Here is a 27454-nt window from a genome sequence, read left to right as displayed (position 1 = left end):
AGGTGAGGCAGGAAGGTTTTGGGGCAGCGCCCTGAAAGGGGTGTCCCAGCTCTGGCAGCAGAGCCGGGTCAGGGGCGGGGCGGGGCGGGGCGGGGTCCGTGAGTCAGCTTCCCGCTCCCGCTCCCGCTCCCGGCAGCCCCGTCCCAGCACCACAGCAGGTCCTTCCCTTGCGTCAATAGGTCTCAGGAGCCCGACAGCAGAGCCCTCACTCCTGGGCGCCTGGGGACGGCACGCAGAGAGGGACGCCTCCGCCTCTGGAGGGAAGAGTGATGGCGGCAGAGGCCCTGGGCAGGCACCTGGCGTCCCTGCACACGACGGCCCAGCAGGACCACGGCTGGTACTAAGGAGGCTTCGTTAGCTCAAGTTCGCAGTGTCCGTACCACAGTGAAAATACCGCAGTGGTGTTCTGTCTCTCCAGGAGTGGAGAGAGTGCAAGAAATGCACAAATAAAAACAGGTGATTTTTGAGCCCCCGTTGAGAATCGGGGACTACTTCGTGTTCACTGAGAAGTGTTAACAGCGAGGTCGCATTATTGCCTTGCAGGCCAGGACACCCACAGACACTCGCGCTCCTGCTCGCTCGCCCTCTCAGCTTCCAGAGCACAGGTTCATCCCCAGGGCACACCTGCCCTCACTGGGCGTGCTCCGCGAGCCTGCCGCTCAGACTGGGCGTGCGGGTCAGCTGCTGGGAACGCACACGCCCAGTGCCCGCCCTCCCAGCATCCCGCTGCCCAGGAGCACGGCAGGGGCTTGGGCCTCCTCGCTGCAGGGCATCCACTCCGCCCTTCCCGGGGACGCTCGGGGGCCCAGGCCACCTCCCGCCTTCCCCGTGTCCCCCAGAAATCAGGCTCACAGTGGTTTCTGAAAGGGCAGCTCTGCGTCCCTAGGTCGGGGCGTGGCCGGAGCGTGGCCCGAGTTGCTGGGGGTACTGATGCTGCACACCCTCCAGTCCCTAGGTCGGGGCGTGGCCGGAGCATGGCCCGAGTTGCTGGGGGTACTGATGCTGCACCCCCTCCAGTCTCACCGGCGCTGTCGGACTCATCCTGCAGGCCCTGGGCCCTGCCTGCCTGCAGGTGACGGCAGCACTAGCCAGTCTCCCTGGTGGGAACCCGAGGATTATTCTGCAGCTGCGGTCACAGGTGACCCCAGAACCGGTTTCACAACTGCCCGATTCATCTGAAAACCAGCCAGACCAAGGCTCACTCGGACACCAGCCCACCCCTGGCTCTGGGACCCAGGAAACAGGCTTCCCACCGGCTGGCGGTGTCAGCAGGTCGCTCTGCTCAGTGACTCCGGGCCGGCAGAGCGAGCTCCCGGGAATGCAGCGGTTTCACATACTGATGTCTGCATTCTACCTAGTCTGCCCGGCGACAGGACCTCAGATGAGGAAGCGGCGGGTTTAAGTTTGGATAGACTGAATTGTGTTTTCCAGCCTTCTGTGCCCCGAACTGGAATGGGGCCCGGCACACATGCCCAGGCCCGTGGGGGTCTGACTCCTTCCGGGTTCTTCCAGCCGCGGGATCCGCTTCCTGAGAAGCCAGGGCTCCGCAGCCTGGGCGCCGCTTCAGAGGGACAGACCCATCCCTGAAACCAGGGACCCAGCGCGGGAGACCTTGTGTTAGCGATATCCGTATCCGAGACAGGCTTCACGTCTGGAATTCAGCAGCTAAGCAAGCAGCTGAGAGGCCGGATGTGGCTCCAGGGCGGGGCCTGGAGGGAGGACAGGGCCCCTGGAGCCGGCGGCAGGGCTGCCCCGTGCGCTCCTCTCCCCCTACCCTGCCCCTGAGGCTTCCCCGCACAGAGGCACAGCGCCCGGACGTCGTCGGCCAGGGTAGCCGCTGAAGACGCCGCCCTGGAGACGTGAAGGAGGTCCCAGCCAGGCAGAGGCCTGGCCTCCTGGTCCTGTCCGCGCCCCGTTCCCTGGGTCTCCCCACGGTGCCAGAAAGGACACGTGCTTTCCTTGTGAGACCATTCAAGAGCGGTTCAGAGAAGTTAGGTTCATAAACTTAGATTTTTATTCTCTTTCTGTACATATTGGCAATGATAAAGCTTAAAGATGCATGTCCTATGAAATATGCAAAACAAGGAATTTACATAAATAATTTATACTTCAGAAAATTAAAGTTGAAAAATATTTTCCACATTATTAGAGTTCACAGTATGTAAAGGAAATCAAGCTTCTCCCTTCTATTTCAGACTATATTGTCTTAGCAGAGAACGATAAAATCTAACCGGGAAAAAATGATCAAGTTTCGGGTTTTAGTCAGTGCAAGAGCAGACGCGATTTCAGTAGCCAGCAATGGGGGCCGCGGCGTTTCATCCCAACCCATTACCTCCTGAGTGGCTGCGCCCAGCTGAGGTCGCATGGCGTGGAATGGCTCCGGCTTCACCAGCTCAGCCCACAGTGGACACTGACGCAGCGTCCGGTGCTCCGATGCCTCGTTCCCACACGATACTTGTTATAGCCCTGAACACAGAAACGTTGGCATCCAAACACCGCTGACCGTGTTCACACTGATACAAGGCACTGTGCCGGGGGGTTTATTTACAGGCAGGATCACGTTTGCATAGATTGCTAGCAGTTTAGTGCGCAGTAAAACAGAGGCCCCAGCGTGCGTGGCTTGTGACGAATGAAGCCGCGTGGTGCTCCTGCAGCCGCAGGAGACAGCGGCCTGGGACTCTGCGGGCCCAGCCTTGTTGGCAGAGCCGCCCCTGGGCCGGCCTCCAAGTCCACTACGGGAGAGTTTTTTGCTCAAAAAGCTGTAGATCAAGGCGGACCCAGACTTCCCCGGTGGGGACCTCATGCAGCAGCAGCCGGCGAGTCGTGGGGCCCTTGCTGTCCTGTTCTGTTCGAATTTTTGCCACTGGAATTTCAGTACGGCCCAGGAAATCTGGCGAATAAACATCACGTGAGAGTTCAAAGACGTTCTTCTTTAAAGACTGTTAAACAATAACCTCAGGAGGAGTGTCTGAAACAGGGTTTACAAAACTCTTCAACCTCCAGACGACAACTCCTGGTGGCTTACGTCAAGTGACCAGAGATCTGTGGGACAGCCGCTGCCGAGGACTCAGGCCGCTGTGGTGAGGCAGCGTTGACCTGCTCTGTGTGCGCCTGGAGCAGCGCTCACCGTGTGTGTGTAGGGGTGACTGGGCTCAAAGCCCTGGAACGCGTGGCTGCCCGCGGGAGCTGGCCCAGGCCTGCTTCATCCCCCTTGCTGTCGTGGGTGACAGCCATGACCGGGCACCGGGATCCTGCAAACCTTTAGCTGCCCCCGCCAAGCCACACAGTGTCTGCGGGGCAGGGCTCCAGGACTCCCCGTGCACCCGACCACGGTGCTCAAGCTCCCTTTATAAGACGGGGTGGGTCTGCCTAGGGTCTCCCTACACCCTCCTGGACACGCGAAGCCACCTCTGACTACATGTGATACCTGATACGGTACAGGGTGCTGGAGTAGTCTACACGCAGACCGCTTAGGGAATAATGACAAAAAGTCTGTGTGTTCAGTACAGGCACAGTTTTCTCCCCAAATGTTTTTGACCCACAGTAGGTTGGTTCCGCGGAGACAGAACCCGTGGCTATGGAGGGCCGCCCACACTTACCGTCTGGTGAAAACTGGTCTCGGTCGAACATGGTGAGACACAGCACGTCTTGGTGCAGGTCCTTGATGAAGAACTGGCAGTTGAAGTTCCACTTGGGATTCAGGGTGTCCTGCAGGGTCCTCGTGGTGTAGCTCTGGGAGCCCATGCTGACTTCACAGTACGGGCTGCTCTTCCCTGGACAGAAGAAACCACAGACACGTGTGGCACGGCAAAGCCAAGTGAGTGCCCGGAAGAGCCTCCCTGGAGCAGAAGCAGGGTCCCAAGTCTGCTTCAGTGACGACCACGGCAGCAGGAGCCACTGCCTGCGGGCCCACATCTCCTTGCGGCAGCATGGCCCCAGAGGCAACCGTGAGGGCCCCAGGCCCGGGTCACACACGTGCTTCACGCCTGCTCTCGCAGAAGCACGCGGGAAGCCGGCGGTGGTTCTCACCGGGGAAAGAGAGTGGTCCGGCAAACTAGCTTAGATATGGTTGCATGGGAAACACTGACTTAAAAAGTGGGAAACTGCATTATTTATTTACTTGCGAGACACAGAGGGAGACACGCAGACAACTGCCATCTCTGAACGCCTCTGAATGGCCAGGGCTGAGCCAGGCCAAAGCAGGAGATGGGAACTCCATCCAGGTTTCTTACATGTGTGCCAGGGACCCAGCACTTAAGTCACCTGCTGCCTCCCGGGTGTGCATTAGCATGAAGCTGGAATTGCAAGCAAAGCCAGCAGGCGAACCCAGCCATTCGGACAAGGGAGGTCGGTATCTCATCAGTGTGGTTTTTTTTTTTTTCTTTTTTTTAAATGACAGAGTTAGACAGTGAGAGAGAGAGAGACAGAGAGAAAGGTCTTCCTTCCGTTGGTTCACTCCCCAAATGGCCGCTATGGCCAGCACACTGCGCTGATCCCAAGCCAGGAGCCAGGTGCTTCTCCCTGGTCTCCCATGCGGGTGCAGGGCCCAAGCACTTGGGCCATCCTCCACTGCACTCCTGGGCCACAGCAGAGAGCTGGACTGGAAGAGGAGCAACCGAGACAAAATCCGGCGCCCCGACCGGGGCTAGAACCCAGTGTGCCGGCGCCACAAGGCGGAGGATTAGCCTAGTGAGCTGTGGCACCAGCCCCCACCAGTGTCTTAAGTGCTAGGCCCAACACTGACTTTCAAGAAGCAGCCTGAAATTCAGTGTTCAGAGGAGTCAGCAGCAAAGACGGGGCCAGTTACATGTGTGTTGGGTGAGGGAAGCATTTACCATTCGGTTTACAGGCTTTTAATTCTGTAGCTTCAATAACGTGCACCATGAGACGCCCGATGCCTGACGTCTTCTGAGAGCGGGCTGCAGAGGGGAAGACAGGAGACATTAATCCTTCTCCGAGAAGGCAGGCACAGGCTTTCTGTGCACCGCAGCACCGCCCCAGCCTCATCTGCCACTGCCCCGGGCCTAACAGCCCAGCGTCCGGCGGCCCTCGCCTCTCCCCGCCCCACGTCGCCTGCTGTCTCTGCCACCTCTTGCCTCCTACCCATCCTTCAAGATCCAGGTCCAGTTTCACAGGCACTCCCAGAGCCCTTAGGACTGCACACTCATTGTCGCTGACGTGGGAGCATCCCATGACCCCCAGGGCCTGAAGTCCCGTGATGCCCGTGTCCTCCGCCAGAGGGGAGCCACTGCAGCACGTGCACGACTTCCCTCCTCCCCCTCCTGCTCCTCCTCGCAGGACCCCTCAAGTGCCAGGCAAATAGTGACAGTAATACAATAGTAAGGCACATTAGTTAAGCACTTGACACCAGTGAACACTTCTTGGATACTCTGGGTTAGGCACGTGCTAGACTTTACATCATAGCTGGTTAGACTCCTGGTTACCTTACACGGTAGCTCCCCGTTTTACAGATGAGAAAAACTGAGGCTTAGAAAGTGCTCAGTTCAGAGCTTCTAAAAGGCAGGACGAGCATCCAGACGCCAGACACCAGAGTCTAAAGCACTGGTAATCCCGATTACGCATGACCATTCCCGCGTACCAGGCAGCTTTACTTATGGCCTTGTTCTACTTAAGGAGGCACCTGAACTCCTCCAACACGGAGATGAGCTGTATTCTTTGGGTAAACATGGGTTTAATTAAGCAGGTTAAGGCTTTAGAAACAAGGCAGATGCTTCGGTGAGCTACTGGTTTTTCAAACTCCAGGCCAATACAACTTTCCCTCTGAGAAGCAGCCGCCCCTCACCTGTGCCCCTCCCACCGTGAACCTGAACAGCACTCAGCTGCCCTGAGGCCAGGGCGGGGCTTCCCAGTGCAGAGGCGCGAGCGTCTCCAGGACTGAACACACAGCAACACACACACACACGCACCCACCAGGGTGGGCAAAACGCGCAGAAACCCTGATTTACATCTTTGCCCAATTAAGAGATCAGCATGTGGGGCACAAATGATTCAGTCATCGATTTCTCAATAGCAAGCTTTTGAGGTGACATTCAGTTAGCAAAGCTGATGTACACATACCTGTCAGGAGCATACAACAAAATAAGGGAAACCTGAATGGAGAAAACAGAGAGCTGCGGCTAGAGCACCCAGGAGCCTGAGCTGCTCGGAGGGAGACGGCAGACGGGCGGGGGTGGGACAGGTGTGGCGCAGCTGCAGAGGGGGCAGAGAGGCGGGGACTCGGCACCCAGGGGAGGCCGGGGAAGAACGTGGGAGCTGCGACGTCCTGGCCAGGATCATGGCAGGGCACGGGGACTCTTACAAACACCACTGTAGCCACACCGAGCAGGTGGACCACCTGTCCCGTGATCGGGGCGGACACATGGATGCAACACACACAGAGCCACTGGGCACAAGCCACAGGCCCTGCAAGTGTGGAGCTGCCTTCAGGGGAGGTGACTCGGGGCGCGTGAGCAGAAGCAACAGAGGCCTCAAGACCAGAGCAGGACGGCAGACTCACGGCAGGGCCTCCAGGGACATCACATGGGTTGGGGTCAAGGAAGGTGTCATGGAGGAGGCAGTGTTTTCTTGGGCCTGGAAGGGTTCTGGTGGGGTGGGGCATGTGTGTCTGGGAGGCAGCACGCCCAGGTGGGCCTGACAGTGATGGGAGTGGTTCAGTGGCAGTGACATGGGCTAGGTGTGGGCAGCAGTGGGGCCGTGCTCTGAGGCTGGGGCCAGAAACCTGTCCTCCATCTGGGAGGCCACAGGGGAGACAGCTAAGCAGGGAGAGGCGCCCTCTAGGAGTGAGGACGGTGGTGCTGGGGACAGGGAGCTGCAGTGCGGAGAGGAAGGGGCCGGGCAGGTGGAGGGGGAAGCGCAGGGCTCCACAGCAGAGTGGGTGAGGGGCAGGAGGGCAGGTGCTGTCCAGGCGGCCGAGTGGGGATTCTTGGGAGGACGAGGAGGAGCGACCATGGATGGAGGCCATTGGATCCCACAGGGCACGCGCAGCTGTGGTCAGCCAGGGGTGTCTGAACCCAGGGTGACATGGGCGGCTCCCCAAGGAAGGGAGCTGCCGGAGCGAGGTAGCAAAAAGCACTGGGTGAGGCAGGACTCCTCTCCAGGGGAGGAGAAAGAGGAAGGGAGACGAGGAGGGAAGGTCTGCGGGCGCGAGGACCTCAGGGCCTGAAGGGGTCCAGAGGGAAGAGGAGACTGGATGCCCAACACAGGGAGCGGGCACGGGCGGCAAGCCACTGGTCAGGCCACTTCCGCGGCCGGTGGCCGTGGGGACAGGACTTGGGATGAAGGAGGAGGGGAGGCTCAGGGCCAGGCAGGCGTCCTGGGGAGGGAGCGGGCGGAGGCGGGGCAGGCTGGGAGGGCGGGGGCAGAGTGGGAAAGGGAAGGGGAGTTAGAGGGCGTGAAGTGGAGCCTGCAGAGACAGCTGTGGTGGGAGTGAAGACTGGTGAGGAAGAGGGACTGAGACTTTGCTGTGGGGACCAGGAGGCCCGAGCCTGCCCAGGCTGCCTAGTGGGCGTGGCAGCTGAGCCTCAGTGAGGTCTGTGATGGCAGCTTCGGGAGGAGCGGGCAGGCAACGGCCAGGGCCCCACTGGCCATCCTGCAGCGGGCCTGCTCTTCCAGGCTGTCCCCATGGCCCCAGTCTTACAGCAGGGACAGCAGCCTGTGTCCCCAGGGCCAGACTCCCTGCCCCCCGGTGCTAAGCCCCCAGGGCCCTGCAGGTACCTTGGTAAGCCTTCTCGCGCTTCTTCTTCTCCGTGTCGATGTACTGCTCCGATGCCGCCTTGATCTTCTGCACCCAAGCAGTCCTGGGGGGGAGGGGAGAGCAGCCATTGGGGGCTTCCCGGCAGCGTGCCGGCCGTGGGGGGGGGCAGCCACTGGGGGCTTCCTGGCCGCGTGCCGGCTGTGGGGGGGGGCAGAGCAGCCACTGGGGGCTTCCCGGCAGCGCGCCGGCCGTTGGGGGGGGAAGCAGCCATTGGGGGCTTCCCGGCAACGTGCTGGCCGTGGGGGGGGGGGCAGAGCAGCCATTGGGGGCTTCCCGGCAGCGCGCCGGCCGTGGACGAGCCCACAGCTCTGGTGCCCCCCCTCTTTTGCCAACCTCAGCTTTGGCAATTTCCAGTCACAGACCTAATGTGTTAATTCAACAGAGGCTGGCGCCGAGAGGGTCTGAGGCCAGTTCTTGGTGGCCTGCACACGGCAGACTGTGCCTGGGGCCGGAGGTGCCATCCCCGCAGGTGTGACACGGCTGCCCGGGAAGTGGGGAGTCTGTCCACGGAGAGCTGTGTGCTCAGGGGACCTGCATCCCCCAGGTTTGCCATCCCGCCTTGGGGGAAGCACGGCTGAGGGCGTAGGGAAGAGGGCAGAGGGCAGAGGTTGCAGGCGAGGAGAGTGGGGAAGGGGCCCCCCACAGGGGCATGTGGGTGGGAGGAGGAGCAAGGAGCAGCTCCAGGAGGCCATCGAAGCAGAGGACGTGGCCCGTGAGCAGCACCCAGCTGCCAGCAGGGACTGAGGCACGGGGTCCGCCGTCCCGGAGCGGCTGAGCAGACCCGAGGCGGAAACGTGCTAGGAGGCGGCAGCCCCGACTCGGCGCGGGCCTGGCCAAGGCTGCCGTGGCCGGAGCGGGGGCACGTGTGGACAGAGGGCCCCTGGGTGCGGTGGGGGTGGGCTCTCTCCTTGGTCTCAGGTCACACACGGTCAGGACTGACCTCTCGTTAATGTTGTCTGTTCGGAGCGTGTAGACCCGATCAATGTGGGAAATGTGGAAGACAGGCTCATCGCTGGAAGGGTCTGTGGGCAGTTTCACCAAGACTTCGTTCAGGAAAATGGGCTGAAAAAATGAGGGCCAAACACAGGCTGTGAGTCGGGCCCGACACTCGACCCGCCTGTGTTCAGAGGAGAAGCGGAACAGGGGCGCTGGCCGGCCTCCACCGTGTCAAAGTAGAAGTCTGGGGTGGCTTGGGCATGCTGAGCTGGCGACAGGAGCCCGAGCAGCCGTGGCTGCTCCCTCCTCTGCACACCAGCTGCGTGCGCTGGCTCAGGCTCGGTTTGCGGCGAGCGCCGAAGCTGAGTGTGGACAGAGGCAGGCCCGGGGCTCATTTCGCCAGGAGGAAGCCAGAGGGAAGGCTGGGCTCTGGCTGTCGCCAGCAGCGGCCCTGGCAAGCGGCACAGGGAGCCCCAGCCACCTGGCGATGCGTGAAGGGAGCCCTGAGCAGGACGGGCTTGGCGGCGAGGAGACCTGGAGCAGAGGCGAAAGCCCGCCCGCCAGGCCTCGGTGCCGGGGCCAGGCCACGACACTCACCGTCTTATACATTTTGAACTGAGCGTTGGACTTGGAGCTGAAGAGCTTCTCAGAGCTGGAGGACACAGCAAACTGCTTGACCATGTAGGTGAGAAGCAGGAAGTCGTTGAAGAGGAATCCGTGCAACTCCTTATTGCTCTTGGTCTTGTACAGCTTTCCACTGTGCAGAAGCTTCCGGGGTCCCAGGCAGTTGGTGAGGGAGTTGAAAATAAGTTGCTGGAAGAGAGAGAAAGTGTCACTTGCTGAGTCCAGCGGAGGGCATTGCAGCACCCGCCTGAGGTGCCCTGGGGCATCGTGTTGGGGGCTGAAAGCATTGAGATCCTTACACTTGCTGCTCTGCAGACTGGCCCCACGGAAGGCTTTCTCGTGCCCACAGCACACTGAATCCACCCGCCGAGTTCAAAGCGTCAAAACAAAAACCCAAATCTCCTCCCTTTACAAGAAAGGAGGATGGCCCTCCAGGACGTCAGGGCGGGAGAGTGAGTCCACACGGTTTGAGCTGAGGTGTAGACGGTCCACGCTAGGGGAAGCCCTGAAGCTGGCTCCTGGCCCAGCGTGTGCCTGGTGATGGTCAGCTGAACCGCAGAGGCCTCACCTCTGCGAGACCTTCGCACTGGACGTGCGCCTGGAGCCACTCCAGGCGGTCCGAGTTCTCCTTCTCCCGAACGCCCTCGTTGACTTGCGAGCAGAGCTCCTCGGCTCGCTCGAGGGCCAGCTTCAGGGAGGAGTGGTCCACGTGGCTCTCCGGGGTGTTCTCCAGGATCTGGAAGAGAGCAGGTGGCGTCCCGTGAGGTGCACCGCGTCTTTCACCCACCCACCCCCACCCGCCATTCACTTGACCATGTGTCCATCAGCACTTTGACTGCTTCCACGCTCCTAGTGCTACACAGGCACAGGAAAGACAACAGAAACAGAAACGGTAGAAGTTTCTGCCCCGGGAAGCCCACAGATCCACAAGTTCTTGGGGAGCCAGGGACCGGTGACTTGTTATAACAGGGTGTGACAAGTACTCCATGGGTCAACCGCCTTGAAATTCATGGGTCTCTGCTTGCTCTCTGACTGGTTCCTGGTGACAGGCCTCAGGTTGAAGGGTACCTCCCTCCTCCCCCAGTAACTGAAGCCATGTACCTTCAGGGTGAGCCCTCCAATGTTAACTGGCTGCCCCGCTGACAAGTGTGCCAGGTTGCTGAATGGCAGTAACATATAGGGATCTCTGATCCTTTTGAAAAATCTGACAAAAAGGGAGACTAACTCCGGTAACACCATGCCAGCAGGAAGGAGAACGTGGTTGGTTCTGAAGTGACTTCTAACCGCTCCTGCTACAAATGTGAACGAACGGAGGCCAGAACACTTTACACGGACCCTCCAGAGGATCGCCGCCCGTCGCCAGCGGCCTCCTGAGCTCTGGACTCCCAATGCAGCCAGACAGGCCCCGGGTCTTGTGTTCACAGTTCCACAGTGCAAAGTGTCCTGAAAGCCTAGAGGTTTCCTCCAGTACCCACTGGTGGCAAACAGAGGAGATGCGTTTACTTCTTCTATGTACATGATAATTCACAAATGTCAGGAATATGCACCCGTGTAACTGTTGCCCCAGGTTTGGTTGGGGTGTCATATAATATACAGTATTTGAACCGCATTCTGGAACACACCTGGTCCATAATATTTCAGTGAAGGGACTGTGACCTGTGTTAATGGGTCAGTTTGGTATGGGCGCCTGTAATGTGAGGTCTATGCTGAGTTCAGATAAACCAAAAGCCAAGGAATAATCAATACAAGCAACAGTCTTGCATTATTCCCACTTCAGGTCCTGCACGCGTGCGCTGGTACACGCGCGCACACACACACACACACACACACGTACACACACGCACTAGGCCGGGGGCGGTGGGATCACGGCTGGGGCATCCCACCACGTGCAGGGGGGCTGGCGCGTGCGGGGCTCCCTGCGTATCTGTCCCTGTGAGCTCAGTGCGTGCTGCTCGCAGGCCGGCCCGGGACTGCCCAGCCGACACTCACACTGCGGATGAGCAGCGGGTAGCGGGTGATCCTCTGCATGGGCTTCAGCAGGAAGCTGGAGAGGGGCATCCCTTTGCAGCGAGGGTCGGAGGCCAGCTTCTGCAAGACAGATGGAGGCTGTGAGGAGCTCGCAGAACTAACTAGGACAAAGGAGCCACTGGCCGCACTCCTGCCTTTCAGTCTCGGAGACTGCAAATTTTGTTTAATAACTCGAGATCCAAAATAATACACATCAGGTTAAATTAGGAGTCTCTCACCTGTGCCAAGCCCTGTGGCTGCTCTCAGTCCTTCTCTGCTAGCAGCTGGTGGGGCCGTGCCCTCCTCTGCTTCCAGAACCACTTTCCTGGCCGTCTTGCAGTGCACTGGCTTTCACTCAAAGGCACCTCGAGCTCGACGTATCCCTGAATGAAGCCCTCACGCTCCCTTGTAAAAGCTATCTTTGCTCCCTCCATCCCCGTCTGGGTCGGTAGCATCATGCTGCCCTGCCCCACCCCCAGAGTCCCCCAGCTCTGTCTCCCCAACCTGGGCCTACCCCCTCTTCAAGCTGCCTTATTAGGAACCATCACGACCACTACTGAGCACCTACTGTGTGCCAGCTCACAGATGCGCCTTGGCTGGCACAGTCCCTGCTGCCCTCCCTGCTGATCCACACTGGCACTGAGACTCACGAGTTTCCCCTCGGCCAGCTCTTCTCGGGGCCACGGCCCCTCCTGTCCGTGACCCTCTCCTGGCCACCTTTGGCACAGAGCGCCTGTGTGCCAGGTAGCATGGACAGAGGCATCTGTGTTGGGGTCAGTACGCCATGCCAGACGATTACTGCTGGGCCAGGCAGCACACTGCGGCTCTACCTGTGCTGGGAGAGTGCTGCTGGCGCGCCGGGGCCATCGTTTCCATGAATACAGCCCCAGCCCGCCCGCCATCATTTACCTAAGCATCGCCTGTCGCCGATGTTAAACTCCTCCCTTTTTGGTTTTACATATATCTGTATCCGTGTAGATGGTGCTACAAGCAGCACCTGCGTGCTTTTTTATTTCTAGAGTTTTTGAGTTTTTAAAAAGTAACATTTTGGAGCATAGCTAATTGCTACATTTTGCTTTTTAAATTTTTACAGATTTTTTTGAAAACATTTTATTTATTTAGGGAGATGCAGACATGCTTGTCAAAAAAGCACTTAAAACACGATGCCTCTACCTGTATCACCTGGGGCAGAGGTGGATGCCAAAGGTAGCCAGAAAGGGCCATGGAAAGGAGGGACGGTGTCCCGGGGAAGTCTGGCCGGTTCACTCCCCAATTCCCACAACAAACAGGGCTGGGTCAGGCCAAAGCCAAAAGCCTGGAACTCCACCCAGGTCTCACATGTGGGTGGCAGGGACCCAAGTACTTGGGCCAACAGCTGCTTGGGCCTCCCAGGGTGTGTACTAGCAGGAAGCTGGAATTGGGAGTGGAGCCAGGAGTCAAACTGATTACCGGACGCAGGTGTCCCAAACTTCGGCTTAGATCAAAAATGCCCGCTCCTGATTTTGTTACAGGAAGCAATCAGAAAATCCTCTGCCACCTGTTTCCTTGGACACTGATGAGGGTACCTTCTCCATCAAGGAGATTCCCTACCGGGCCATCTTATGCTGCTGCCACCTCCAGGCTCAGAGAGGCCATCTTACTACTACTCCAGCAGACTCTTGCAAGGCCCAGGATGGAGTTACCTTTAAAAACTCTTTAAAGTCTGCATCTTCGTCTGTCTTCTGCTGTAACAAGGCTGCTCCGTTAAGCTGACAGCTGCAGAACCGGATGTAGGCCTGCATGTGTGACAGCTCGGCCGCCAGGATGTCCCCGATCATCTGCACCGGCATCTTCTCACCCCCTGTCTTCTTCCGCACGCGCAGGGCCCTGCAAACAGCACACCCTCACCTTCGGCTTCCAAGTGAGCGCCTGTGGTACCTAAGGGACGGCTGGCAATGCGTCCCAGTGGGTGACCTAGGGGCCTGTGGGCTGGGAAGAGGGGCGCAGGTGCAAGGCGATGTAGCACAGGCCTGGAGCACTGTGGCCATGCCCACCTTGCGGGGATGTTAGCGAAGAAAGGGAAGAAATTTGGCACACTTGAGTGTTTCTGGGCCTTCAGAATCATTTTAGTCTCTTTCTTAAGGTTTATTTTATTTATTTGAAAGGCAGAGTTACAGAGAAAGGAGGGAGGGAGAGAGGGCTAGAGAGAGAGAGAGAGAGAGAGAGAGAGAGAGGGAGAGAGGGAGAGAGAGAGAGGATGCTCTTCCATCCACTGGTTCACCCCCAGATGGCTGCAACAGCCAGGGCTGGGCCAGGCCGAAGCCAGGAGCTCCATCCAGGTCTCCCACATGGGTGCAGGGGCTCAAACTCTCCCAGGTGCACCAGGAGAGAGCTGGATTGGAAGTGCCCACATGAGATGCTGGCACTGCAGGCGGCAGCCCAACCCATGATGCCACAACGCTGGCCCCTCACCTTACTTTTTTAACAAAGCGTCTGTTGAAAAATTCTTACTTGTTCCCAGGTGAACCAAGAAGAAGGCAAGTTTCACCTGTCAAGGGAGCAGGAGTCACAGAGGCCAGGTGGGGAGGAGGCGGAACAGCGGCCCTGGGGAGAGCTGCCGGGCCCAGGAGGGCAGACGGGTAGTGAGAGCCGGCACTGCTGTCCCCGGCAGTCTGTCCCTACAGCGCACAGGTGCAAAGTCACCTGCAGCAGCGGTACTTCACGTGGGATGGAGGCGGCTGCGCACTCAGGTCTACACCGCAGCTGCCTCTCTGCTGACTTTGACCGCCAGCCAAGCAGCTCTCACTCCTCACGCTCATACGTTAATGCACTGTTTCGTGATTTCTCTCTGTTTACACGAGGAGCTGTCTTTGTTATATTTCTTTGCTTTCCTCAGTCACCCTGCATTTTAGAGTTTCGGGGCATTTCACAACCAAGAGCCCACGGGGGCAGAGAGCAGATGAAAGTGCCTTTGCCAGGTGGCCACACGGGCCCTGGGGTGGGCGTGCTCATCACTCACTTCAGCAGCTTTGTGTTGGACATGATGAGCTCCTTCCAGTTGACGAAGATCAAGGTCATTTCTCCTTCGGTGAGAAAGCTGGACTCCGCCATCCGCTTCTGAAAAACCTAAATTCAAACCACAGAAGAAGTGAGTCAGGTTGCATGTGGACACACAGCCTGCGTGCGGTCTGAATCACACAGTGTCCTGCATACTTGGAGCCAAGAAGATCGTGGATTAGTAAGTAAACATGCTGATGACCGTGACATTTTAAACTGTGTAGCATCCCCGATTTTTTGCTATTTGGGCTCCCATCAAGGCTGATTGGAAGGACTGAATCCAATAACCTCATTAAGAGGAGAGTCTCCCACCTCTCTCCCGGAGAGGCACAGGCACGGGACGCCCGCACGCCGGGGAGCCTGCGGAGCCTGCACACGCAGGACGTCTGTTGCCAGGCTGAGCATCTCGGAGCTCTGACGACACTTGTAGGATGTTGAGAGACACAGCGTGATGACTTACGCTACCCCCCAGACTGAAAATGAGCAGATGCAGACTTCAGAAGTTGGCAGAGTGCAGGGGCATCCCACTGCTCTGCATCTGCGAGCCACAGCCCAGAAGGACTGGCAAAGCATACGGTACGTGCAGATGTGCAGATGGGTGTGTGGAGGAGGCTCGCTTGGCTCCCCAGAAGCTGTGGGAGAAGCCAAGTCAAAGCTATTACTCCCAATTGACTCCTAAAGAAATGAAGGCTTAGAGAATGATTGTGCTAAAGGTCACAGAGCTAGAATATGGAGGACCTGGAACTAGCACTCTCTTTGGTTCTGAGTCCAGCTTTCCACTAAACAACCCAGACTCCTCGGAGATGACTTTAAAAGCCTTAAAGAAACACTGCAGATATCTGAGACAGCTCTTCTCGGGTGAATCTTTCCAAAACTCATGCAACAGGGGCCGGCATGGGGGTGTACTGAGTAAGTCACCACCTGCAGTGCTGGCATTCCAAATCGGCGCTGGTTCGTGTCCCGGCTGCTCCACTTCTGATCCAGCTCCCTGCTAGTGGCCTGGGAAAAGCAGCGGAGGATGGCCCCAGTGCGTGGGCCCCTGCTGCCCATGTGGGAGACCTGGAAGAAGCTCTTGGCTCCTGGCTTTGGCCTGGCCCAGCCCCGCTGTTGCAGCCATCTGGGGAGTGAACTAGTGGATAGATCTCTCGCTCTGTCTCTCCCTCTTTCTCTGTAACGCTTTCAAATAAGTAAATCTTTAGAAAAAAATACTCTGACCCATCATTCCCTGTGAAATCCCTCAGAGGCTCCCCGCTGGCCTTGTGTTACCAGCAGACTCCCCGCCAAGGCTCCCAGGCCTGTGCCACCTGCCCTGCTGACCTCAGTGGCGGCCCTCGGGCCACAGCAAACAACTCACAGGTCCCTAACTCCCTTCCTGTGACTGCTTCCTGGACACCCGGCAGAGTCCTCGGCTTGCGGGAGCTGCTCCCTCCTCCAGGCTCCAGCCTCCTCTGCCCCCTGCTCTGGCTGAGGACAGGAACCTTCTCTTTCCTCTCGGTCCCCTGGCATGGTGCGGTGCAGAACACAGGCTCTCGATGACTGTGTGCTGAGCCCGGTTGAAAGTGTTTTCACGGTGGCGGGCGCCGCGGCTCACTAGGCTAATCCTCCGCCTGCGGCGCCGGCACACCGGGTTCTAGTCCTGGTCGGGGCACCGGATTCTGTCCCGGTTGCCCCTCTTCCAGGACAGCTCTCTGCTGTGGCCTGGGAGTGCAGTGGAGGATGCCCCAGGTCCTTGGGCCCTGCACCCCATGGGAGACCAGAAGCACCTGGCTCCTGCTTTCAGGCTGCGCTGGCCGCAGCGTGCCGGACACGGCGGCCATTGGAGGGTGAACCAATGGCAAAGGAAAACCTTTCTCTCTGTCTGTCTCTCACTGTCCACTCTGTTCAAAAAAAAGTGTTTCCATGGATGTCCACCGAAGTGCTATGCCACTCTCTTAAGGGGGAGTTTGGCCTTCCTCCTATCCGACTGAGGATGCCCAGACACTGCCGTGACAGCCAGTCCTGGGAATACAGTGTCTCCGCTCCGAGGCTGCGGCTGAAGGCCAGGAAGGCGGCTCTTGGTCTGTGGGTCCTGATTCACTCATTGCCACCTGGCGTCCTCTGGCTGTAGTGAAGTTAGCGGAGGGGAGTGAGACTCCCGGGCCCACCGCGAACCTCCATGGGAAGGGAATGAGAAGCCTTCAGCCGAGAAGGGTGCTTTTCTCCCTGCACTCTCGACCCCGGCACGACTGCTGGCCCCTCAGTGTGTCTGGTGGGGTGGGCGTTGTGGGAGCAGGCGAGGCTCCAGGTGACGGCTGGGGCAGGGGTGCTCGGCCTGTCTGCAGGCCTCTGCCCTAGGCCAGAGAGGCCTCCTCGCCCACTTTCAGCACTCAGGGCTGGGGCTGATCCTGGAGGGCTTTTCTTCTGTCACATGTGTCGGTCAGAGAAGGGCAGACTTGAATGCACCCAGCTCAGGGGAGTCTGACGGAGGCGAACGAGAAGGAATTATGGGCCGGTCTGCAACAGGCCAGGCCAGGTGTTGGAGATGTGGGATAAAGGAGCTCAGGACTGGGGGTGGGGGGAGACAGACACTACCTACAGGGAAGGGCGGGGAGTTGTGTGTGTGGAGGAGCCAGGACTGGCATCTGGAGACCCCAGGCACTGAGGCTGCTCCTGTGGGGAGGGAATCCAGGGCGGCCGGCTTGGGGGCAGAAACACAGACGCCGCCCCTGCTCCATTCTACGCTGGAGGTCATGGCCAGGTGCAGCTGCTGGGCCTGGGAGGGGACACTCCTCAGGTGCTGTGCTACTTTACTGGTCCTTCCACCTGAGGGCCTTGACACGCTGGAATGAGAAGCCGAGGGAACAACAGCAGGGAAGTGTAAGGTCTTGTTTTGTCCCAACAGTGATCGTTTCAGATGCTGTTCCGCAGGGGACTGTTGGCATCAGCCTAGAGGTCACGGTCACGTCAACCGACGTGAACGTCAAGGGGAGCACGTGAGACTCAGGCCATGCTCTACAGCAGACCCGTTTGGTTTCCCGAAGTGACAGAATCATAAGCATTTCACTGCTTCCCGAGTCCTCTGGGAATAGCCAAGTTTATGACAGTGTCAGATGTCAAGACAGCAGTTACCCAGAGTGAGGCCCAAGTCTGAGGGAGACGAAGCGGCCCCACCCCCGCACCCCGTCCTTCCAGCCTGGGCGCTCGAGTGTCCTCGTGTCCTCGCTTCACTCTGAATGACCTGACCTGGGAAGGGCTGGCACCCCAGTTAGACTCCCTGCGTCTGCAAACACTGGCCAGGGGGCAGGTGGCAGGCTGAGTGGGTGACAGCGCCTGCCGCTGTCCAGCGCTCACACTCCCGCTGCCCCCGCTGAGTCTCGGGGCCACCCCGTCCGCGTCAGCCCCTCACCTCCACGACGAGCTGCAGGTCGTCCATGTACCGCTCCTCCGTCTGGATCAGCTCGTGCATGTAGCCCTGTCTCTTCCTCTCAGTGGGCTGCATCGTGTCCAGGGTCTGGAGGTCAGCACACCCTGCAGAGAAGCCGGGGAGCGTTTACAGTACTGTCTCAGTCACTGCAGAACTCTGGCGTTCGGGGGCCGGCCTTGCTGCCCAGCGGGTTAAGCCGCCGCCTGTGATTCTGGTATCCCGCATGAGCGCTGGAGTCCTGGCTGTTCCGCCTCTGGTCCACCTCCCTGCTAGTGCACCTGGGAAAGCAGCGGCAGATGGCCCGGCCCAAGTGCTTGGGCCCCTGGCACCCATGTGGGAGACACGGAAGAAACTCCTGGCTCCCAGCTTTGGCTTGGCCTAGCCCCAGACATGCAGCCATTTGGGGAATGAACCGCTGGACGAAGGTTGATCTCAATCAATCTCTTGCTCTCTCTGTAACTGCCTTTCAAATAAATAAGTAAATCTTTTTTTAAAAAAATCAACATTTATGAGCGATGTGCTGGGTTTACAAATGCTGCTTTTGGGAGGGCGTGAGTACCTCGCAGGTGCAGCACGCAGGGGGAACGCTGGCGTTCATGGCCCTTGTGGGCCTCAACGGGCCAGTGAGGAAACTCTAACGTTTCAGCGAGCTCCCAATGTCTTCCCTGAGGGGCAATGACAGCATTGAGGGTTTTAGGAGACGCCCTCAAGGACAGCGGAATGGTGGTGCGCTTGGGAAGGCCTGCCCCATCTCAAGACAGCTTTGAAATGATGGGACTGACCCAGAAATCAAATGCTTGTGACCAGTGTTCTCCAAACTGCACATGATGAGTCACTGATTGGTCATTCAAACACCGGTTTACTTTTCATTTTTTAAAATTATTCTTATTAATTTGAAAGGCAGAGAGACAAAGAGAAACGTGCCATCCACTGGTTCACTCTCCAACTACCTTCAACAGCTGAGGTTGGGCCAGGCTGAAGCCAGGAACCAGGAACTCAACTGGAGTTTCCCACGTGGGTGGCAGGGATCCAAGTACTTGGGCCATCACCTGCTGCTTCCCAGGTGCATATCGGCAGGAAGATGGATGGGGAGTGGAGGCAGGACTTTAACCCAGTGCCTTAGTCATTGTGCCAAACTCCCACCCCAAGTTAGTTCTTACAAATGCTAGCATTTAAAAAAATTAAAAAAGAAACTACCATGGTAGAAATTGTAAACATTTTTTCTGATCCATGTATTTGGGGATGGAGAATGGGCTTCTTACTTTGACAAAAAAAAATTTGATAAACTATCTCTAGATTTCTCAAAGAAAAGTTTTTTTTTTTTGTTTTGTTTTTTTGTTTTTTTTTTTTTTTTTGACAGGCAGAGTGGACAGAGAGACAGAGAGAAAGGTCTTCCTTTTGCCGTTGGTTCACCCTCCAATGGCTGCCGCAGCCGGTGTGCTGCAGCCGGCGCATCGCGCTGATCCGAAGGCAGGAGCCAGGTGCTTCTCCTGGTCTCCCATGGGGTGCAGGGCCCAAGTACTTGGGCCATCCTCCACTGCACTCCCTGGCCACAGCAGAGAGCTGGCCTGGAAGAGGGGCAACCAGGACAGAATCCGGCGCCCCGACCGGGACTAGAACCCGGTGTGCTGGAGCCACAAGGCAGAGGATTAGCCTAGTGAGCTGCGGCGCTGGCTGGAAAGTTCTAAGGTTAGAAAATTTAGAATTCCTAGGAACAGCAATCCCACCAAGACCACCACAGGTGACTTTAGGCACAAGTGACTTGAGGGAAGTCACAGGCAGCCTGTGCCAGGGTGAGAGACACTGCTTTCACTTTGGGTCAATTTGCAGCACATCAGAGCTGAACTAGATATCAAGCTGCAATATGACAAAATTCCAGAACCATCCACCAAGTAGCTGAGGGATTATCCATGTAGGGTGATACGGGGATATACCCCAGGAAGCCCTTCCAAAGACAAAAAGCAGATGTAGGTAGGCATTGCTGCAAGTAATTTGTGGGAAGCCATGGATTTGGACTGGGCACCTGGACCAGGCTCAACAGACCGAACCAACAGATATTAATCACAGGAACTGAGCTTCAGCTGGTTACAGCCAATTAACCCATTAACTGGTAACCAATTAACTAGTTAAGCTATAACTAGTTGGCTGGTTGACTGACTCAGGGGTAGCCAACGAAATCACTTCCTGTGCCTCACTTCTGCTTTTTCTAGAGACGCTCTCAGAGCACGTTGCTGGTGTTCTCAGAACCTCTTCTGGGTGAGGAAGTGCCTGATTTGTGAATCGCTTTTGTTTCATATTTCCTTGCTCAAGTAAACTCTAATTAGTCATTGTTTTAAGGAATTACCCTGTTAACAGTTCCCAGCCAACTACAACAGGACACAGCAAGCAGTGTGCCTTGGAAAGCTGGGGGGGGGAGAGAGGAAGGAGGAGAACAGAGCAGCTTGGAGCTGAGGCGTCAGGAAAGGCGACAGGCAGCAGGTGCCACCTTCAGCAGGGCCGCGAGGACAGAGGTTCTTTGCTGGAGAAACCCTTTATTGGAAGATGTCCCAGCGGACAACATTTTAGAAGCAGGCCCTCAGTAAGCACAACACCGCTGGCAGACTTGCCTTCCAAAATTAACAGACCCTCGCGACGGGAGACATGCCCAAGAGTTGCTTTCTTGGACATGGTTAATAGCACTTTGCAGAAGGCACACTCTATAGTGTGCCCCCACAGCAGTTTGTAGAATGCGAGCTATTCAGGTGAGACGTCAGTAACCACACCCACTCTGTCCTCCAGGGGCAGTACCACAGGTCAGTCGGCTCCCGAGAACCGCGCTCCAGAAAGTAGAGGAACTCTGAAACTCCCACTGGGGTTCTCTGAGGCCAGGAGCCCTGGAAAGAGACCGTCACGGCCAACAGGTGCGGCAGTGGCAGTGGGCTTTCCACAGCCACAAAGCGTGCTGACCATGCTCCCACCCTCGCTTCCAGACCCGAGCCAGCAGGCACCTGCTGTTCTGAGCGGAGGTCTGGGGGGCTGGTCCTTCTTCCAGGTCAGCCTGAGGGCTGAGGGTGGGATGGGGATTTCCTCACAGGGAAGCTCCCGTCTGGCAATGGAACAGACGTGCAAAGCTCCAGGGCAGAACATGGAAGGAGCACGTGAGTGTTTAAGTGGGGTTCTCCCCTGATTTCCTTCAAATGTTTGTATTTTTGTGTAGATTCAAGCTTATGGCTTTTCCATTTTCTGCACACGTTGCCAACAGCTTTTAAAAATCACTCGAACAGTGAGAAAGGTATTACATAAGGTAGGTTGTGTTTGGGGCTATGAAGAAGAAATCATAGTGCCACCGTCATGTTCAAAATCCTCAGGTTTCTGGCAGACTGTACTGTATTCTGCTCTGCCAGGAGCAGTGCGGGGAGTGCCTCAGCGTGGTGGATGCCTGTTTGACCAGGCTTCTCTGTAGCAAAGAGGAAAAACCCAATGGCCAGACGCCTGGCCCAAAGTACTGCTTGAGGGGTGTGACCACTGGCTCTGGGTGCAGTGGAGAGATGGAAGCAACCAGGACCGTTCCTGTGGCTACCCGGCCTGCCACACTCGTAGTTCACAAGCTTCAGGCACTCCTGTCCTGCTTGCAGCAGGTCTGCTGCATCCACATTCCATCTAGACTACTTGAGATTGGTCACTCTCGAAGTTCAATGTGTTTATTGCTTCTTCTAACAGCCATTGGAATAAGCATATAATGACTAAAATAAAATGAGCCCAGTGGGTATTATTTTGCATACATGTGTCACCCTCTGGGGAAACAATGATTCACATTAAGTGTGGGCCTCTCCTGTCTGGGAATAACAGCAAAGCCTCAGCTGGAGCACACAGGACATTGGCTTTCAGGGGAAGTGGGGACAGCCCTTGCACATCACGCCCTGTTGGCCCCTTTGCAATGCTTCTTATTCCTTGAGGGTCCAACCTATCCTCACTTTCAGATGTTCTTACCTCTGCGGTCGGGGAAAAATAAGGGCAGGATCTCCCTCCTCCCCTCCCCTATCTCTCTCTGCTCACTGATCCTCGTATGTTCCTCCAGGTCGGGGCACAAGCGGTTCCTGTTTCTAAAGCCAGTGTCCTGAGCCAGCCTCTCCCCGAGGACCCCTCAGTTATCTCCAAGCTCCGATTTTCAGTCTCCAGCGCTTCCTTCTTAGCCTACACATCTTCAGCGTCTCTCCTACCCCAATGTGTATAAAAGGTGTCCCTCCTTCAACCCTGCTCCCCCCAGTTCCCTCTCGTGCCACTGCCGAGTCACTGAAGGCATCTATACTCATGGCCAACTCCCTCCAGCTCCCTGTCACTTCTCCAACTCAGGTTGCTGTGGCCTCTGTCCCAGTGCTCTGCTGACACTGCCCTCGGGAAGGTGACGGTGACGATGGCGCTGGCAGCCGCTGTGAGTCCCCGGGGTGCAGCCTCCGCCCTGCCCACGGCACAGCGCCTTAGCTGAGCTGCTGCTTCACGGCTCGCGCCTGCTACCGCCTGCTCCTCCCCCTTCAGCAAAGGAATCCTGAGTAGGCCCCAGTGCACATCAGCCCATTAGGCTCTGAGAAACCCAGCCTTAAAGAGACATTCGATTGGATGAACCCAGAGCTCCCTGCACTCATTTGACCACAGAAGCCCCCTTTTTGAAAGGCAGGTAAAAATCTTTTGAAGAACTGAGGAATTAGGGGTATGAGGAAGGACTATGGCCCTTCACCATCATCTATACCTGCACTGTCCACTCTGTGGCTGTTAGCAACACGTGACTAGGAAACACTTGCGATGTGGAGATACACTTCAGACAGAAAATATACACTGCATTTTGAAGGCTTATTTAAAAATATATACATATATAAAATATCACATCAATACTTATTGATCACACATTGAGGTTATACTTTGGATATACTGGATTAAGGAAAAGTATTATTCAAATTAATTTCTTTTGATTTTGATTTTTTAAAATGTGACTGCCAGAATATTTTAAGTTATACAAGGGCTGCATCTGTGACTTGCCTTTATATTTATATTTCTAAGACTTTTTTTTATTTCAAAGGCAGAGGTACAAAGAGAGGAGGAGAGAGAGAGAGAGAGAGAGAGAGAGAGAGATCTTCCATCCACTGGTTCACTCTCCAAATGGCTGAGGTTGGGCCAGGCTGAAGACAGGTGTCTAGAGCTTCTTCCAGGTCTCCCATGTGGGCCCAGGGGCCCTAGTACTTGGGCCATCCTCCACTGCTTTCCCAGGAGCATTAGGAGGGAGCAGGATTGGAAGTGGAGCAGCCGAGTCTCAAACCGGTGCCCATATGGTATGCCAGCATCACAGGCTGAGGCTTAACCGGCCACACCGCAGCACCGGCCCTGACTCGCCTTACATTTCTATTGAACAGTTCACAGTATCCATTACATTCGCTGTTATACTCCTTCCCTTCAAAATGTTCAGCAGTTTCTAGTATTTAGGAATGAAGTCCCAACTCAGCAGCACAGAGCTCTGGGGTCTCCATAATCCAGCCCCAGACTCCCAGTCCCGCCTCAGCATTGGCTGTGCTGCCCGCCTCTTAGCCATGCTGGCCCAGGCTCCACCCCAATGTGTCCTACCCATCCACGGCTCTGCTACCTTACTCCTGGTTCTCCTCATAGAACCTTCTCACTCATCCTTCAAGGGCCACTGCCAGGGAAACCTTTCCCACACGCTCCCTGCGCCACTGACCCCCACATTGGCCTCTCCTTTGGTTTTCCACTGGTGCGTGCCTGTATTTCAGCACTTCACATAATCTAACTTGTACGGATTTCGTCTGTCTGTACAGTTAGCGTGTCTCCCACCGGAGGACAGCGTCTGCCGAGCAGTTCTGTCCCGTCCATCTGGGTGCGGTGTTCCGACCATCAGAGGTCAAGGTGTGCGGTGGATTTGCCGAGTGGGAGAACACCGCGTTGGCCCTGCGCCTCTCTGTGCCCAGCCCTGCGTCCCACTTTGCCCTGCTCTGCTTTGTGCTGCACGGAGGCTGACCCTGCAGATTGCTTTCTCCAGGATCGCTAAGCTCCTTTCTCTAAGACGTTAGCTGGCTTCTGTCTGGTTTGGCCAGAGAGGAGGTTGTGGCAGGAGACTGAAGATTTCAGGGCAAACTAGGAACAGTGAGATGCTAAGAAAGGTTTTGTCTCTGCTGTGTGAAGAATTAAAATGCGGGGCTTGCTTCTCATGCAAACCTGGAGTTCAAGAATTTGAGAACTGGGACAGGCATTTAGCTCAGCAGTTAAGACGCTGCCTGGGATGCCTGCAACCTACATCAGAGTGTCTGGGTTTGAGTACCAGCTCTGCTGTTGATTCCAGCTTTCTGCTAGTGTACACCTGGGAGGCAGTAAGTGACGGCTCAAGTACTTGGCCCTGCAGCTCACCCGAAGACCTGGATTGAACTCTGGGCCTGTGGTTTTGGCCCAGCCCAGCCCTGGCTGCTGTGAGCATCTAGGGAGTGAACCAGCAGATGGAACATCTCTCCCTGACTCTCTGCCTTTCAAACTAAAACAAAACAAAAAGACAAAACAACAACACACATTCTGCTTGCGTTCATCAGAAGGGAGAGACACTGATAAATGTAGACTTCATTAAGGCAAACACATACGCTAAAAATGTGAAGGTGACTCCTGAAAGAATAGACATAGAGCACATAATTCCTAAACCAGCAGACGGAAATAAAGAAACCTCATCAGGGCTGTGGAACAGAACGGTTGGTAGACCATAAAGATGCAGGGTAAATGGAAACCACACAGCCAGATACATCAACACAGGTAGACAGATAAACACAGATGTTACATCATCCGGTCAAGGTCACTGTGATTGTAAATTGTTTAAATCTGTCAGGGATGGCTGGTGCCGCGGCTTACTAGGCTAATCCTCCGCCTTGCGGCACCGGCACACCGGGTTCTAGTCACGGTCAGGGCGCCGGATTCTGTCCCGGTTGCCCCTCTTCCAGTCCAGCTCTCTGCTGTGGCCAGGGAGTGCAGTGGAGGATGGCCCAAGTGCTTGGGCCCTGCACCCCATGGGAGACCAGGAGAAGTACCTGGCTCCTGCCATCGGATCAGCACAGTGCGCCAGCCGCAGCGCGCCAGCCGCAGCGCGCCGGCCATGGCGGCCATTGGAGGGTGAACCAACGGCAAAAGGAAGACCTTTCTCTCTGTCTCTCTCTCTGTCCACTCTGCCTGTCAAAAAAAAAAAAAAAAAAAAAAAAAAATCTGTCAGGGAAGGCCGGTGCCGCGGCTCACTAGGCTAATCCTCCGCCTTGCGGCGCCGGCACACCAGGTTCTAGTCCCGGTCGGGGCGCCGGATTCTGTCCCGGTTGCCCCTCTTCCAGGCCAGCTCTCTGCTGTGGCCAGGGAGTGCAGTGGAGGATGACCCAAGTGCTTGGGCCCTGCACCCCATGGGAGAACAGGAGAAGCACCTGGCTCCTGCCATCGGATCAGCGCAGTGCACCGGCCATGGCGGCCATTGGAGGGTGAACCAACGGCAAAGGAAGACCTTTCTCTCTGTCTCTCTCTCTCTCTCAGTGTCCACTCTGTCAAAAAAAAAAAAAAATCTGTCAGGGAAAAGACAGACTGTGGATTTAGGATAAGATCAGAGAAGTGTTGGGAGGAGAGAGCTGGAAAATCTGTAGAAATACAAATTCGCCCTGCCCTATGCACCTCAGACCTCCTTGCAAGCCGAAGCACTTCTGTCCAAACCCTTCAGCTCCTCTCACCCCTCTGATAAAACCCTCCAGTGGCTCCCCTTATGCCAAGCAGAAGCCGGAGTTCTTAGGAACGGCCCTCAGGCCCTCAGGCACCGAGCACCCCCTGCTCTCCTGGGCTGCCCTGTCCTCGCTTCCCGCTGCGTCCTCTGTCCCAGCAGCACTGGCGGCCGGGCTGTTGCTCAAGCATCCCAGGGCCGCTCCTGCTGCAGGCCCTTTGCATGTCCTGTCCCCTCTGCTAGAACGACCCTCCCGGTATCCACAGGCTCCCCCCCAAGACCCCTCAGGCCCTTCCGTCGTTGCCCCCATGTCACAATGGCGGGGAGACCTGCTTTGAGTGTCCTACTCAAAATGAAATCCCAGGAGTCCACCTCCACCCCCAGCCCCCACCCGGCCTCCCTGTCCTCTCTCCCGCTTTAGTTTTCTAAGACAAAACACACTTTGCTTACTCGGTTTGTTCCCTGTGTGAACAAATGCCTGATCTAAGAGGGCAGGGCTGTTGTCTGTTTCACAATGTGCTATATCCCACAGCGTGACACACAGTAGCTGTTAAAGTATTTGTTCAATGTGACATGAAGACAGACTCTAAGCTGCAGTGGACAGAGAGAGCGAGGTACACTACCTGGCAGGTTCTCTCTGGCAGATGGCGAGAATCGGCAAAGAAGGAAAATAAGAGCTCATGGCTACTACTGAGTCATGGTTTCCAGGGGAATAATTAGTAGTGGCTGGGCCACGAGTCTCCCACCTTGTGGGAAGATGTAGCGACGGAGAGACAAACTGAAAAACAGCTATGAAAACGCCATGTCTCCCCAGAGTGGGAGCCACTGTTCTAAATTACAGTGCAAGCAAATGAGAGACGTCCAAGAGAGAAAGATCTGGAAGCTCCCAAAAGCTGAAAGACAAAGCAATCTGTGACGATGTACAGAGAGCAGGCCTATTCAGATGATGTCACAGAACAGTCCTTGTCCGTTCTAAGGACAGCACACCACTGAACAACTGCTGCTCTCTGTGTCCCAATGAAGCAGCCAGAGTATCCGAGAACAGTTTGCAGTTACACTGTTTTTAAACTTAGTGAAGACAACATTTTAACAGTAAGAGCAGAAGACCGAACTGCACATTTTCTGAAGGTTGCTTTTATCCTGAAGTTTTAACAGGACGCTAGAAAATTACTGGGTATTTTGTCAAAAACTTCTTTCATCCACTATGCAAATATTTATTAAGTCCAAATAATGTTACAGATAGCATGCTTTTGCTCCAAAGCCATGGATGTTTGTGTTTTGGGAAATTTAAATAATTCTTGAACAATTTCTTTCTTTCATTTGAAAGGTAGAGTTAGAGAGAGAGAAGACACACACACACACACACACACAGAGAGAGAGAGAGAGAGAGAGAGAATCTTCCATCCAGCGGTTTACTTCCAAATGGCTACAACGGCCAGGGTCTGTGCCAGGCAAAAGGCCAGGAGCCCAGAGCTGCTTCTGGGCCTTCCACATGGACGTAGGGGCCCAAGCACTTGGGCCATTTTCCGCTACTTTCCCAGGCACATTAGCAGGGAGCTGGATTGGAAATCAAGCAGCTGGGTCTTGAAATGGTGCCATACAGGATGCTGGGGGCGCAGGCGGCGGCTTAACCCGCTATGCCACAGCACCAGCCCCCTTGAAATGTTTAAAACTACTGTGTTTTTTGATACTTCTCATGTTCTATGCCATCAGGTGTTACATTGCTCATTAAACTATAAAAAAGGAAGCTCATACTGTATTCTAATGCTATAAAGCTTCCAAAACAGTAATATTTGGCTATCAGAAAACATCAGAATTGGGGCTGGAATTGTGGCACAGAGGGTAAAGCCACTGTCTGCAAAGTGAGCATCCCATATGGGTGCCTGAGTCTTGGATGCTCCACTCCCCAAACAGCTCTTTGCTCAAAAAGGCCCAAATGGTTGAGTCCCTGCCACCCACAGGG

General features: G+C 56.2%; 1 protein-coding gene across 17 annotated transcripts in view; it reads right to left on the bottom strand.

Annotated features, from left to right (window-relative positions):
- Positions 1–1991: 1991 nt before the first annotated feature.
- Positions 1992–27454, bottom strand: part of ITSN2 (intersectin 2) — a 169815-nt gene continuing 144352 nt past the window's right edge. For 13 of the 17 annotated variants that reach the window (XM_070069353.2, XM_070069357.2, XM_070069350.2 and 10 more), the window contains 11 exons: positions 17763–17884; positions 14340–14446; positions 13024–13207; positions 11324–11422; positions 9903–10070; positions 9308–9523; positions 8715–8836; positions 7735–7817; positions 4836–4919; positions 3600–3773; positions 1992–2890 (listed from right to left, as the gene is read on the bottom strand). In XM_070069353.2, the coding sequence (XP_069925454.2) occupies positions 2733–2890; positions 3600–3773; positions 4836–4919; positions 7735–7817; positions 8715–8836; positions 9308–9523; positions 9903–10070; positions 11324–11422; positions 13024–13207; positions 14340–14446; positions 17763–17884 (1517 nt within the window). In that variant the 3' untranslated portion in view covers positions 1992–2732. Of the gene's footprint in view, positions 2891–3599; positions 3774–4835; positions 4920–6066; positions 6111–7734; positions 7818–8714; positions 8837–9307; positions 9524–9902; positions 10071–11323; positions 11423–13023; positions 13208–14339; positions 14447–14533; positions 14647–17762; positions 17885–27454 lie in introns of those variants that run through there. The other 4 variants (XM_089326757.1, XM_089326758.1, XM_089326759.1 and 1 more) reach the window with 2 other exon arrangements.

Source organism: Oryctolagus cuniculus, chromosome 2 (assembly GCF_051225735.1).
Source record: "Oryctolagus cuniculus isolate XC-2025 breed Fujian yellow rabbit chromosome 2, ASM5122573v1, whole genome shotgun sequence".
In the NCBI taxonomy this organism is placed as follows: Eukaryota; Metazoa; Chordata; class Mammalia; order Lagomorpha; family Leporidae; genus Oryctolagus; species Oryctolagus cuniculus.
The sequence above is the reverse complement of the archived record's forward strand: the minus strand, read 5'-3'. Positions and strand labels throughout refer to the sequence as shown.